Here is a 15,507-nt window from a genome sequence, read left to right on the forward strand (position 1 = left end):
GGTGCACTTTCCTGACATTCCTTACAAATGTAGAATTGCACAATCATGAAAATGCATCTAACTATGAATTTCACTTTTTTTGTAGTTTTTTTAAAGTCCCAGCTTGAAAACTACATCAGCTCACTGGAGAGAGTGCGTTTAATCAGGACAAAGAAACGTGAAGGACTTGTACGAGCGCGGTTAATTGGTGCAACCTACGCAATTGGTGATGTGCTGACATTCCTGGACTGCCATTGTGAATGTGTCACGGGCTGGCTGGAGCCAGTGCTTGAGAGGTATAAGACTTGATTTACACCAGCGTGGTCCATAACGATGATTTTTTTTTTTGCGCTGTTCAAAATGTCATTTCACCCGATGAATGAGCGTTTTGTTTGTTCTTCGGGTAATCGATAGCTTGATTACACAAAGCTTATCATGAAACGAGTGTTCCTAGGATTGCTCATTCTCCATAATCTGGTAGTGAAAATGCAGTTTAATAATTCTGATGTAAGTGGCAATTGTAGAGAAAACAGGCTTTTGGATTTGGATTTTCGAGTGAAAATATACTAGAATAAATAAATGCATGGAATTTTCTGTTCTACTAGTGTATATTCAATATAAAAGAGGGAACCATCGTTTACATTTGTGTAACCACATATCGACATGGTTGAATTTGTAGGATATTTATTTCTACTCTACATTGAGTATTTCTTAGCTTGATTTCATTATCTATAGCAGAGAAGCAGTTGTTTTACATCTTGTCAGTAGTTCTTTTCAGTATAATATTAAAATCTATTATTATTATTATTATTTATTTATAGAGCACCATTGATTCCATGGTGCTGTACATGAGAAGGGGTTACATACAGAATACATACACAAGTTACAGTAGACAGACTAGTACAGAGGGAAGAGGACCCTGCCCTTGCGGGCTTGCATGCTATAGGATTTTGGGGAGGAGACAGTAGGTGGGGTGTAGGTTGGGCGGCATCTCCGCACGGTGGTGGGGCGGCATCTCCGCACGGTGGTGGGGCGGCAGCTCCACACGGTGGTGGGGCGGCAGCTCCGCACGGTGGTGGGGCGGCAGCTTCGCATGGTGGTGGGGCGGCAGCTTCGCATGGTGGTGGGGCGGCAGCTGTGGTGGTGATGAAGCAGTGAGGTCATTGAAGGTTATAGGCGTCTCTGAACAGATACGTTTTCAAGTTCTGTTTGAAGTTTGCAAGTGTAGTAGATAGTCTGACGTGTTGATGCAGCGAGTTCCAGGAGACTGGGGATGCTCGGGAGAAGTCTTTGAGTCGGTTGCGTGAGGAGCGAATGAGAGAGGAGGAGAGCAGGAGATCTTGGGAGGATCAGAGATTGTGTTTTGGAGTGTAGTGAGAAATTAGTTCAGAGATATACGGAGGAGATAGTTTATGGATGGCTTTGTAGGTCAGTGTTAGTAGTTTGAATTGGATATGGTGGAAGATTGGGAGCCAGTGGAGGGATTTGCAGAGAGGAGAAGCGGGGTGGTATTGAGGAGAGAGGTGGATCATTCGGGCAGCAGAGTTAAGGATGGACTGGAGAGGGGCCAGCGTGTAAGCAGGGAGACCACAGAGGAGGATGTTACAGTAGTCGAGGCGGGAGATTGAGGGCATTTACTAGCATTTTTGTAGATTGGGAATTGAGGAAAGGGTGGATTCTGGAAATGTTTGAGTTGAAGACGGCAGGAGGTGGGGAGGGATTGGATGTGTGGTATGAAGGACAAGGCAGAGTCAAAGGTCACTCCGAGGCACTGAACTTTGTGTGCTGGGGAGAGCGTGATGTTATTTATTGTAATAGGTAGATCAGGTAGAGGGTGTAGGTGAGATGGGGGAAAGATGATCAGTTCAGTTTTGGCCACATTGAGCTTTAGGAAGCTATAATCAATGTTATCTATGAAATCCTGTGCTGCACAATCCATCAGTGAACATGTGGCTACCATTTCTGATATTTTCTTTTAGAATTGGAGAAAATGAAACTGCAGTAGTCTGTCCTGTTATTGACACCATTGACTGGAACACCTTCGAGTTTTACATGCAGACTGGTGAACCTATGATTGGTGGATTTGACTGGCGCTTGACGTTTCAATGGCATGCGGTACCAGAAAAGGAGCGGCAAAGAAGACAGTCAAGGATAGATCCAATAAGGTAATGTTTGTGAAGCAGGATGATTAGAGGTGTTGTCTCATCTTCATGAATGAGTAAAATCGCAAATTGCTTGTAAAAACAAGTCAAGCAGCACAGCACTCTCAAACTCTTTGCTATTGAGCTTGTAAGTGCTACACTCAAGTTGGCTGGCTCGCTAGTTTCTATGCCCCACTTTCCTCTGACCCTGTAAAGACAAAGCTGCCTCTGCTTGCAGCATGGGATGAAGCATATCGGGAGGCAGGGAAATGAGTGCTTCTTCAGCGCTCTATTGGGAGACCCAGACGATTGGGGTATAGCTACTGCCCTCCGGAGGCCACACAAAGCACTACACCAAAAGTGCAAGGCCCCTCCCCTTCTGGCTATACCCCCCCGTGGTATCACGGGTACTCCAGTTTTAGCTTTGTGTGCGAAGGAGGTCAGACATTCCATGCATAGCTCCACAGATTTTAGTCAGCAGTAGCTGCTGACTATTTCGGATGGAAGAAAAGAGGGCCCATATAGGGCCCCCAGCATGCTCCCTTCTCACCCCTGGATGGTGTTGTAAGGTTGAGGTACCTATTGCTGGTACAGGGCTGGAGCCTCACATGCTGTTTTCCTTCCACATCCCCTTGGGGGCTCTGTGGAAGTGGGATCCTGCCGGCCTCAAAGCTCTGACGCCGGGCTCCATCCACAGACCCATAGCACCTGGTGGATGCCGAGCAGGAGTACCATCAGGGACCGGAACACAGCATCCACCATCTCCGCGGTTCACATCCCAGGCGTAGAAAACTGGGAAGCAGACTTCCTCAGTCGCCAGGGTATGGACGCAGGGGAATGGTCCCTTCACCCGGACGTGTTTCAAGAAATCTGTCGCCGCTGGGGGGTGCCGGACGTCGACCTAATGGCGTCTCGGCACAACAACAAGGTCCCGGCATTCATGGCGCGGTCGCGCGATCAAAGAGCTCTGGCGGCAGACGCCTTGGTGCAAGATTGGTCGCAGTTCCGCCTCCCATATGTATTCCCGCCTCTGGCACTCTTGCCCAGAGTATTACGCAAGATCAGATCCGATTGCAGCCGCATCATACTCGTCGCCCCAGACTGGCCGAGGAGATCGTGGTATCCGGATCTGTGGCATCTCACGGTCGGCCGACCGTGGTCACTTCCAGACCGTCCAGACCTGCTGTCTCAAGGGCCGTTTTTCCATCAGAATTCTGCGGCCCTGAACCTGACTGTGTGGCCATTAAGTCCTGGATCCTATCGTCAACAGGCTTATCCCAGGGAGTGGTAGCCACAATGAGACAAGCTAGGAAGTCAACTTCTGCTAAGATCTACCACAGAACGTGGAAGATTTTCTTAACCTGGTGCTCTGCTCAGGGAGTGTCTCCCTGGCCATTTGCATTGCCCACTTTTCTGTCTTTCCTGCAATCAGGGTTGGAAAAGGGCTTGTCGCTCAGCTCCCTTAAAGGGCAAGTCTCGGCACTATCCGTGTTTTTTCAGAAGCGTCTAGCACGTCTTCCTAAGGTGCGCACGTTCCTGCAGGGGGTCTGTCATATTGTGCCCCCGTACAAGCGGCCGTTGGATCCATGGGATCTGAACAGAGTACTAGTTGCTCTCCAGAAGCCGCCTTTCGAGCCTCTCAAAGAAGTTTCTTTTTCTCGCCTGTCACAGAAAGTGGCGTTTCTTGTTGCGATCACATCGCTTCGGCGAGTGTCTGAGCTGGCAGCTCTGTCATCCAAGGCTCCCTTCTTGGTGTTCCACCAGGACAAAGTAGTGCTGCGCCCCATTCCGGAGTTTCTCCCTAAGGTCGTATCCTCGTTTCATCTTAATCAGGATATATCCTTGCCTTCCTTTTATCCTCATCCGGTTCACCGGTATGAAAAGGACTTGCGTTTGCTAGATCTGGTGAGAGCTCTCAGGATCTACATTTCCCGCACGGCGCCCATGCGCCGTTCCGATGCACTTTTTGTCCTTGTCGCTGGTCCGCGCAAGGGGTTGCAGGCTTCTAAAGCTACCTTGGCTCGATGGATCAAAGAACCAATTATAGAGGCCTACCGTTCTGCTGGGCTTCCGGTTCCTTCAGGGCTAAAAACCCACTCAACCAGAGCCGTGGGTGCGTCCTGGGCATTACGGCACCAGGCTTCGGCTCAACAGGTGTGTCAGGCAGCTACCTGGTCGAGTCTGCACACTTTCACCAAGCATTATCAGGTGCATACCTATGCTTCGGCGGATGCCAGCTTAGGTAGAAGAGTCCTGCAGGCGGCAGTGACATCCCCGTAGGGGAGGGCTGTTTTGCAGCTCTAACATGAGGTATTTCGTTACCCACCCAGGGACAGCTTTTGGACGTCCCAATCGTCTGGGTCTCCCAATAGAGCGCTGAAGAAGAAGGGAATTTTGTTACTTACCGTAAATTCCTTTTCTTCTAGCTCTTATTGGGAGACCCAGCACCCGCCCTGTTGTCCTTCGGGATTGTTTTTTGCTGTTTGCGGGTACACATGTTGTTCATGTTGAACGGTTTTTCAGTTCTCCGATGTTAATCGGAGTTAATTTGTTTAAACCAGTTGTTGGCTTCCTCCTTCTTGCTCTGGCACTAAAACTGGAGTACCCGTGATACCACGGGGGGGTATAGCCAGAAGGGGAGGGGCCTTGCACTTTTGGTGTAGTGCTTTGTGTGGCCTCCGGAGGGCAGTAGCTATACCCCAATCGTCTGGGTCTCCCAATAAGAGCTAGAAGAAAAGGAATTTACGGTAAGTAACAAAATTCCCTTCTTCTGAAGAAGCAGAATGAGGCAACCCCTTTGACACTGCTGTAGTGGTGTGACTGGTCTAGTTAAGTGCCTTCTTGATGATTACTAACTTGCTAATGTAGTTATATTGGTCCAGGTGGCCCCATCATTCAGTTTCTACAGCCGCTCCACCCTGTTTTCTGTCTGCTCCACTTCTGGTCCAGGGCTCAACACAGGACAGCTTTTCCTGTAATGTCACATGGCCAGATCAGTCTATGGGCATTGTATATCTGTTTGTTTTAATATCTAAGTGAGCCCCATCTTTTTTTTTTTGTCAAAGCTTTTGTAGAGACACAACACTTTTGAAACTCCATGTCCTAGATTCCCGAGGTCCTGGAACTATACATTTGCATACAGTTTTAATAAAGAGGCTGAATAATGTGTTTGTCACAGGCCCCTCCATCTGCAGCTATTTTATGGGCAGGAATAGAGTTGCTATGACTTGATTCACAGGACTCATTGGCCATGTATGTAACCTGTGGCTGCTAGATGGGAGCTGTGAGAATTATTTGCCTGCATCCGTGGCAGTTCTTTAATTAGCCCGCCTGGACTGATGTCACCTGCTCGTCATGCTGCAACGATGACACCGCGCCAGACAGGCTAATCTAAAGAAGCGCCACAGCTGCCGTCAGGTAAGAGTTGGGGCTCCTGCCCAGCATCCACTGACTACAATGTGACCGGTGGACCAGGTCCAGCAAATTGATTCATATCAACTCTAGATGGGAATGGTATGCAGATGCAAGTGAGGGATTGGCAGATAAAATGACAGTTATTGACTCAATCACTGTGGGCCTCTATCAGTTCAAGATTGAATGGCCTATCAATTCCTTGCTATAGAGTTTACATCCTCTTGAAAAAATGCATTTTAAATGTTACCCAGTCCACCCTATATCCTAAGTTATGAGCCACGTTTACGATCCACCTATAAAGGGATTTATTTCAGATTACTATCTTTAAGGGGAATTGAAGGAGAGTTCCCTTTAAAATATATTAAGAAAATTCAAAATTGCCAATACGTTTTTTCCACTTAGTTTGCGGGACAGAAGCACATAATCATGTACAATTTTCTAGTCTAAGTGAAGTTGGAAGAGTCTTAGGGTACTTTCACACTTGCGTTATTTTCCTTCCGTTACAATCCGCCCTTTTGGGAAACAGCGGAATCCGTTAACGGATTCCGCTGTTTCCCATAGACTTGTATGGTTGACGGATTGTACCAAAAGGAGCTGCGTTGCTTCCGCTGGGCGACGCTCCGTTGCTTCCGCCCAGCGGGAGGAACGCAGCATGTAACGTTATTTTGAGCAGCGGAATCCTCTGGATTTCACTGCGCATGCTCTTTTTTTTTTTTTTTTTTTTTTTTTTTTTTTTTTTTTAAATCAAACTTTATTTTGGCTCGCGGTGGCCGAACGTTCAGCTGAGCGCCCGGCCGTCGGCAAGCGACAGCGCTCAGCTGAATGACCGGCCACCAGCATGCCCGGCCGCCGGCAAGTCACAGCGCTCAGCTGAGCGCCCGCCCGCCGGCATGCCCGGGCGCCGGCAAGTGACAGCGATCAGCTGATCACCCGGCGGCCGGCTGCAGGGAGCGATCAGCTGATCACCCGGCGGCCGGGAGCGATCAGCTGATCACCCGGCAGCCGGCTGCAGGGAGCGATCAGCTGATCACCCGGCGGCCGGCTGCAGGGAGCGATCAGCTGATCACCCGGCGGCCGGCTGCAGGGAGCGATCAGCTGATCACCCGGCGGCCGGCTGCAGGGAGCGATCAGCTGATCACCCGGCGGCCGGGAGCGATCAGCTGATCACCCGGCGGCCGGGAGCGATCAGCTGATCACCCGGCAGCCGGCTGCAGGGAGCGATCAGCTGATCACCCGGCAGCCGGGAGCGATCAGCTGATCACCCGGCGGGCGGGAGCGATCAGCTGATCACCCGGCGGCCGGCTACTGGGAGCAATCAGCTGATCACCCAGCGGCCGGCTGCAGGGAACGATCAGCTGATCGTTCACTATAGTCTGCCGCTGGTAAAACCGGGAAAAAAAAAAAAAAAAAATCAAAACGAATTGCGTTGTTTTGCAGCATCCGTTGCATCCGTTGTGTCACTATATGCAACACATCCGTTGCATCCGTTACACAACGCAATGCAACGGATACCGTTCAACGCAAGTGTGAAAGTAGCCTTACTTGGTATTTCCCTACTGTATGTTATAGAGGTGTCTCCATAATGCATTCTACAATGTCTTTGCCTATACTATCCCCTCATAAAATGACAAAGTCTCCCAAATTACTTTGTGTTTGTCACCATTTGTGCCAATAATTCTCATGGTTTGAGATCCATCAGAACTTGTTTTGGGGGATAACAAGGTCTGTCTTTCAGTACTGAGCACCTTTTGATAGACATGCTTGAGCATATGCAAAGGAAAGTCTCTATAGGTGAAATAAGATCTTGTTTAATTGTCTTTCATTTGAAAGCCCAGAGTTATATTACATTTATTCCTTATGCTGATGTACAGTGCCTTGCGAAAGTATTCGGCTCCCTTGAAATTTTCAACCTTTTCCCACATTTCAGGCTTCAAACGTAAAGATAAAAATGTTAATGTTATGGTGAAAAATCAACAACAAGTGGGACCCAATTGTGAAGTTGAACGAAGTTTATTGCTTATTTTAAACTTTTTAAAAAAATAACTGAAAATTGGGGCGTGCAATATTATTTGTCCCCTTTACTTTCAGTGCAGCAAACTCACTCCAGAAGTTTATTGAGGATCTCTGAATGATCCAATGTTGTCCTAAATGACTGTTGATGATAAATATAAGCCACCTGTGTGTAATCAAGTCTCTGTATAAATGCACCTGCTCTGTGATAGACTCAGTGTTCGGTTTAAAGCGTAGATAGCATCATGAAGACCAAGGAACACAACAGGCAGATCCGTGATACTGTTGTGGAGAAGTTTAAAGCTGGATTTGGTTACAAAAAGATTTCCAAAACGTTAAACATCCCAAGGAGCACTGTGCAAGTGATCATATTGAAAGGAAGGAGTATCATACCACTGCAGATCTACCAAGACCCGGCCGTCCATTCAAACTTTCATCTCAAACAAGAAGACTGATCAGAGATGCAGCCAAGAGGCCCATGATTACTCTGGATAAACTGCAGAGATCTACAGCTGAGGTGGGAGAGGACAACAATCAGTCGTACACTGTACAAATCTGGCCTTTATGGAAGAGTGGCAAGAAGAAAGCCATTTCTCAAAGATATCCATACAAAGTGTAGTTTAAAGTTTGCCACAACCACCTGGGAGACACACCAAACATGTGGAAGAAGGTGCTCTGGTCAGATGAAACCAAAATCGAACTATTTGGGCACAATGCCCAACGATATTTTTGCGTAAAAGCAACACAGCTCATCACCCTGAACACACCATCCCCAATGTCAAACATGGTGGCGGCAGCATCATGGTTTGGACCTGCTTTTCTTCTGCAGGGACAGGGAAGATGGTTAAAATTGATGGGAAGATGGACAGAGCCAAATACCGGACCATTCTTGAAGAAAACCTGTTGGATCTGCAAAAGACCTGAGACTGTGAAGGAGATTTGTCTTTCAACAAGACAATGATCCCAAACAAAGCAAAATCTACAATGGAATGGTTCACAAATAAATGTATCCAGGTGTTAGAATGGCCAAGTCAAAGTCCAGACCTGAATCCAATCGAGAATCTGTGGAAAGAGTTGAAAACTGCTGTTCACAAACGCTCTCCATCCAACCTCACTGAGCTTGAGCTATTTGCCAAGAAAGAATGGGCAAGAATTTCAGTCTCTCGCTGTGCAAAACTGATAGAGACATACTCCAAGCGACTTGCAGCTTTAATCGCAGCAAAAGGTGGCGCTACAAAGTATTAACTTAAAAGGGACAAATAAAATTGCACGCCCCAATATTCAGTTATTTATTTTTTATAAAAGTTTAAAATAAGCTTAAAAAAGTTTAAAATTTCGTTCAACTTCACAATTGTGTCCGACTTGTTAATTCTTCACTTTAACAATACAATTTTTATCTTTATGTTTGAAGCCTGAAATGTAGGAAAAGGTTGAAAAATTCAAGGGGGCTGAATACTTTCACAAGGCACTGTACTTCGCACTAGCTATGCCTTTTTTAAAGGGGTTGGGTGAGCACTTTATTTCATAATTTTTTTTATTGCTGTCTTTTTCTGATGAAGGTCTTGACATCCTGACCTTTTGCTAATGATACGTTTCGAGATTTGAAGGCAGGTGCTTTAACCTCACCAGTAAATCAAAGCCCACCGTGATTGCGTTTAATTATCATTGAAACTATTTTCTTGTAATGTTCATCCTCTGAAAGAACGGAAAACAGTCCTCCAAATAGAATTTGTATACTGATCTGCATAAGCGTGCACTTATGGGCTCCCCATAGCTGTACCTGTTGACTGGTGTTAGAACATGGCCCTTCTGACAATGTTCAGGATTTATGAATGTTATATATATATATATATATATATATATATATATATATGTATGCATATGTGTATGTGTGTGCATATAGAACAAAAATATAAACTCCCTTTTTTTTGTTTGTTTTTACTCCCATTTTTCATGAGCTGAACTCAAAGATCTAAGACTTTTCTATGTACACAGAAGGGCTTTTTCTCAAATATTTTTCGCAAATTTGTCTAAAATCTGTAATAGTGAGCACTTCTAATTTGCTGAGAACCCATCCACCACACAGGTGTGGCATATAAGATGCCTAATGAACATCATGATTATAGCACAGGTGTGCCTTAGGCTGGCCACAATAAGAGGCCACTGTATAACTTGCAGTTTTATCACACAGCACAATGCCACAGATATTGCAAGTTTTGAGGCATCATGCAATTGGCGTGCTGACTGCAGGAATATACATTAAAGCTGTTACCCGCAAATTGAATGTTCATTTCTCTATCACAAGCCATCTTTAAAGACATCTCAGAGATTTTGGCACTACATCTAGCCAGCCTCACAACCGCAGACCATGTGTAATCACACCAGCTCAGGACCTTAACATCCAGCATCTTCATGAGACACCCGGACAGCTGCTGCAAAAATCAGTTTGTGTAACCAAAGACTTTTTGCACAAACTGTCAGAAACCATCTCCGGGAAGCTCACTGCTGCTCGTCATCCTCATCGCAGTTTCCACCTGATTGCAGTTCGTCGTCATGACCGACTTGAATGGGCAAATTTTCACATTCAATGGCGTCCGGCACATTAAAAGAGGTGTTCTCTTTACAGGTGAATCCCACTTTTCACTGTATAGGACAGATGGCAGACTGGAAAATGGTGGTCACACAGATACTGACTGGTTGTAATACTATTGTATGAACTTGAGGATTCTGATCGCTTAGGGCAATGAAGAGCAGAGACGGGTTCTTGGTGCAAGGAATTTCTATAATACACAGCCAACAATATGTACCCAGTATATAGCACACAGAAACAAACACAAGGACGGTATATACCGCTGAGCACAGTCCTTACGAATATAGTTCAGTAATAAGTAGTCCAGGTAACATAGATCCGAATGAACAAAAGTTTGTGGCACATGTCCTCACACTGGTGTGACCGGGTGATAAGTCCCTGGTTTTGATCCACATGAATAATGTATCAAATCGCCCTGGCCAAGTTCAATAAGTCCAAACACAATCTTAGCAGAAAGAGTTTATACGGGTAAAGTTCCGGAAAGACAGTCACAATGTATCTAATCGGTAATTATCGCTTACATACACTTGGGACGTCCGAGCCGCTGGTAGAAACAATACTGCCGGGAGTTAACCTGAGACCAGCCTTACAAGGAAGCCGCGGGTAATTAACAAGGATCCGGAAAGGCAACCAGGTAACGAGAGCAGCTGAGCAGGAGCAGAGAGGAAGCAGTATACTCAAGCAACTAGACTAAGCGTATGGGCGGGTTTTTAAGCAGATGAACCAGAAGTAGGGCACACAGAACAGAAACTCCATTTTAACAAAGGGCAAGATCATTCAGAAGCAACCTGGAAACCCCGGAACACTGACACTGGTTTTCTAACCCCCTCAGACCTCCCCAATACTGGTATGCTGTACAACACCCCCTGGGCATTAAGGCAAGATGGCCTGCTGTCGGGGACCCCAGCCCCATCTTCACCCAATCACTGTGTCTTTTGACATATCATTATGTCCAGTTGCGGAATGTCACTGCTAAATAGGACTTACCAGTACATTCAATTTTGAGATGGGACTAAAGGGGTTGTTGCAAGTTTGGATATGGTTAAAATTGCAACATGCTTATGAAAACAAACACTTTTGTAATGCACTACTTCTCAAGAACTGAGGGATTTTTAATTTTATAGCTTCCAGCTCATTGCCTAGCTTACCCTGCGACCTTTACAAGGGCTAGTTTCCTGGGTAAGGAGCTTGTTTGCTAGCTGTTTTACTAACGTCTCCTAAGGGCTTGTTTAAAGTTTGCTGGTCTTCAGAGTTCTTGCACTCCTGTGATGCAGCAGAGGTAAAGCTACCTCTGCTAGTGACATTGGAGAGCACACATTATGGGCCATCATCTCAGAAATCCTGCTGGTTGATACGGTCATCTTTCAGGAGCACACAGCCCCTAGCACATAGGAAGCCACAAGGTCACTGTTTATCGTTACTTATTTTAGGTGAGTCTATACTAGTATATTAGTAGAAAATAAGTATTAGGCCTGATTCATTCAGACATTTGTATTTTATAGCCACTTTTAATTAAGGAAGTTCTGGAGTAAAAATTTATTAAGAAATGTACTCTTCTTTCTACTGCTTTGCGCCACCACCAGAAATATACCGTTGGCTCGCATTTTGGTCTTAATTTAAGCCACCTTGTAGGGAACATTATGGTAGATTTAAAGTGCGTACTTGACCACAGCTCTTCCTGCCCAAGCGCCATCCACTCTTGTAAGTCTGACAGCGCTGGCCAGGACTGGCATAAAAACACCAAGTCACAGCCAGTTTTACCTCAGAACTCTGGCGAAAACACCCTGATGAATCAGGCCCATAGTGTCTAAACAGATTGTATTTCTTACATATCTTCCTATTCTATTCTTGTAGTCATTACCCTACTCATATTGTGAGCTGTCCAACCCATTGCCTCTATTTCTGTGTGGGAGGGTATGAAAAATAGCTGCGGTCATTCTGAGTTAGACCTGTTTAACATGTCTTGCAAATTTAGCAACAGAAATAAGGCAGGCTGAAAACAAACAGGTGCATCTATGGGTGTGAGCTAGCCATCAGATCAGTCATTCTAAGCTGTCCATCCTATATTGTCTGGGGCAATTGAGAGATTTAATGAGCAATATAGTATGATGCAAAAAGTTTAAGTTAAAGGGGAGGTTCACCCATATTTTTTATTGTCTAGATCGATATTATATTGAGAAACAATGTTTCTCTCAAATACCTTGTGTTGTCAATAGTGCCTGTGAGAGGCACTATTGCAGACCACTGCTCCCCGTCCAGTGACGTACCCGTCCAATGCTGCCTCGTCACATCCGTGCAGCCGGCTACAGTCTTCCAGACTCTGAGCTGTGAGCGGTGTTTCACTGCTGTCACAGCCCATTTGCTCCCCCCTCCTCCTCCTCCCTCCTAGCACAGCACGGCGCGTCTCCTGCTCCCCCCTCCTCCTCCCTCCTAGCACAGCACGGCGCGTCTCCTGCTCCCCCCTCCCTCCTCCCTCCTCGCAGAACGCTGCAAGCAAGAGACGTGCTGTGAGGGAGGAGGGAGGAGGAGCAGGGAGCAGATGGGCTCAGAATGTAGCCGGCTGCATGGATGTGACGAGGCAGCATTGGACGGGTACGTCACTGGACGGGGAGCAGCGGTCTGCAATAGCGCCTCTCACAGGCACTATTGACAACACAAGGTATTTGAGAGAAACATTGTTTCTCAATATAATATCGATCTAGACAATAAAAAATATGGGTGAACCACCCCTTTAATACCAGCATACCTTATATACCAAAATTTGGATTCCAGACATTTGATGGTGCTCAGCCACTCATTCCAATAGTATAGACACTCTTCAAATACATTTGGTTTTTTTCTGTCAAGATGGGGTGCAGTGTACATTGAGAAAAAAAATGTACTTTTTTGAATTTACCAAATAGCTGCAATGAAACAAAGAGTGAAAATTTTAAAGGGGTCTGAATACTTTTTGTACCCACTGTAGTTCTTGACTAGAGATGAGCTAACCTGAACAGTAAAATTCAGTGTTCGTACTGAACACGGGGGTTACAAACAAATCCGTGTTTGAGTTCAGGTGCTTTATGTATGAAAACCACTCGAGCGAGCAGCGCTGTGCCTGGGTGCACTCGATGCTTACACCAGTGCGAGACATTTGGAGTTTTGGAACTGCCCGCACTGGGGTAACAGCGTTGTGGGATATCGTGTGCACCAAACAAATCCCCTCCACCAGAAGTGTTCTGTTTATGACTGGCTATATGTGGGTGGAGAGCCGGACTACCCAATTATTGCACTCCAGTGGTGTAGAGGTCAAGTCCGGCTCCAAAACAGATCTTTATTTAAACTCCGGCTAAACTCACCAAACCGTATTTCAACTATTCTGCTCAGCTCTAGTCTTGACATCAGAATTCACTGGTGAAATATAGATTTGGCGATAGTACCGTTATTTTCATGTGTACTTGTTCTGTATGTATAATCGGCCTTTGACAACGTTTCTCTGCCCTCCTCTGCCTCGGGGCAATCAGTCTTTTCATATTTTCCATAATAAATATATGTTCCATTATTCTTACATGATATGACCCAAGCCACTTTGTTTCCCAAGTTGCAATGCCTTGTGACTAAAATGCAAAAGAGGAGCTGCCAACAAAGTGCTATTGTAGTGAACAGAGGACGGAGTGATCCATAACACAAAAAATCTGCCTAGCTAGGAATTCTGCCCAACTTTATTATATTTACTCTTCTTTACCTCACTGCTGTAAAAGTCCAAAAAAGATCTATACAGTCTCTTGTGAGTTTCAAAGTCCAGCCCTTCAAGCTAATGATTGTAAGAGTGGGATTTATTCCTTCCACACCTGATTTTGGATTACAAATACTGTTGCTAATTCCTAATGAAATACTAACTTTGAAACAACTGTTTTAGTGGATGACGGCGAGGCATTACTCAGATGTTTACATTTGATTAGGAGTGGAATTTGAAAGGAATAGCCATAGTTGAAAGAATTAAGGTACCGTCACACTTAGCGACGCTCCAGCGATCCCACCAGCAATCTGACCTGGCAGGGATTGCTGGAGCGTCGCTACGTGGTCGCTGGTGAGCTGTCAAACAGGCAGATCTCCACAGTGATCAGAGATCAGCCACCAGCGACCCGTGTAACGACGCTGTGCTTGGTAACCATAGTACACATCGGGTTACTAAGCAAAGCGCTTTGCTTATAGTTACCCGATGTGTACCTTAACTACGTGTGCAGGGAGCCAGCTTCTAGAAGCTGCGGACGCTGGTAACCAAGGTAAATATCGGGTAACCAAGCAAAGCGCTTTGCTTGGTTACCCGATGTGTACCTTGGTTACCAGCGTCCACAGAAGCTGGCTCCCTGCACATTCAGATCGTTGCTCTCTCGCTGTCCAACACAGCGATGTGTGCTTCACAGCGGGAGAGCAACGACCATAAAATGGTCCAGGACATTCAGCAACGACCGGCGACCTCACAGCAGGGGCCAGGTCATTGCTGGATGTCACACACAGCGACATCGCTAGCAAAATCGCTGTTGCGTCACAAAAAACGTGACTCAGCAGCGATGTCTCTTAGTGAAACGTGGCCTTTAGATGTGTTTTATAGCCCCTCCTGCTTTTGGCTTACAAAAGATGATAAAATAGAGTAATGTTAATAAGGCTTAAGGATTGTTTTTAATAATTTGTTGTTTTTTTCCAGGTGTAGAAATTGCATCCAAATAACGCTACCGGTATCAGTTTTGTTTTTTTTGTTTTTTATTTTTAATGTGAATTTTACAGCTGAAAAAATCCACATTAAAAAATGACTTTCTGTGTACAGATAATTTTTTGTTACTTCAAGTGGTCTAAGTCAACCCTTTCTGTTTCCACTTGTTTCCCCCAATTTAAAATAAGACTGTACTCACCTCCCGCTCTAGAGGTGTCCCAGTGCTGTGAGTAATCGAGGTCCCAGGCTTACGTGACATTGGGCAGAGCAGGATGAGGAGAGGACAAGTTTGATGTTTGTGATTTTATCATCCTATAGATCACAAACTGATTTCAGGTCTACACATTGTTGAATGTATTGGACTGGCGATCAGTTTGGAGACTAAATGACAGCTGCCCATAGTAAAAGGGGTAAAACGTATGGATGTACGTGAGCTGGGATGAAATGGTTAACACAGTTTGAATGTTACTGATTAAGTCGAAAAACATTGCTTGAGTGTTACTTTAAAGTAGATCTGTCACTAGATTTGCTCGCAGTACAAACGTATCTCCTAGATCTCTTTAACTTACTTTGAAAATTAAGTCCATATATACAAATCCACATATACTGACTGTAGATGCTGTGTCACCCCCCTCCTGTTTTTATGTAGCACCGGCTATTTGTAGCAGAATTTTTTGAAT

General features: G+C 45.5%; 1 protein-coding gene across 1 annotated transcript in view; it reads left to right on the forward strand.

Moving 5' to 3' along the window:
* The window catches only part of GALNT4 (polypeptide N-acetylgalactosaminyltransferase 4), a 125,029-nt gene that overhangs the window by 59,320 nt on the left and 50,202 nt on the right, over positions 1–15,507 (forward strand). Inside the window, exons 4-5 of the mRNA XM_075314918.1 lie at positions 86–275; positions 1,959–2,144. Of these exons, the coding sequence (XP_075171033.1) occupies positions 86–275; positions 1,959–2,144 (376 nt within the window). The remainder of the gene's footprint in view (positions 1–85; positions 276–1,958; positions 2,145–15,507) is intronic.

The sequence above is a fragment of the Anomaloglossus baeobatrachus genome, chromosome 6 (genome assembly GCF_048569485.1).
Source record: "Anomaloglossus baeobatrachus isolate aAnoBae1 chromosome 6, aAnoBae1.hap1, whole genome shotgun sequence".
Classification (NCBI taxonomy): domain Eukaryota; kingdom Metazoa; phylum Chordata; class Amphibia; order Anura; family Aromobatidae; genus Anomaloglossus; species Anomaloglossus baeobatrachus.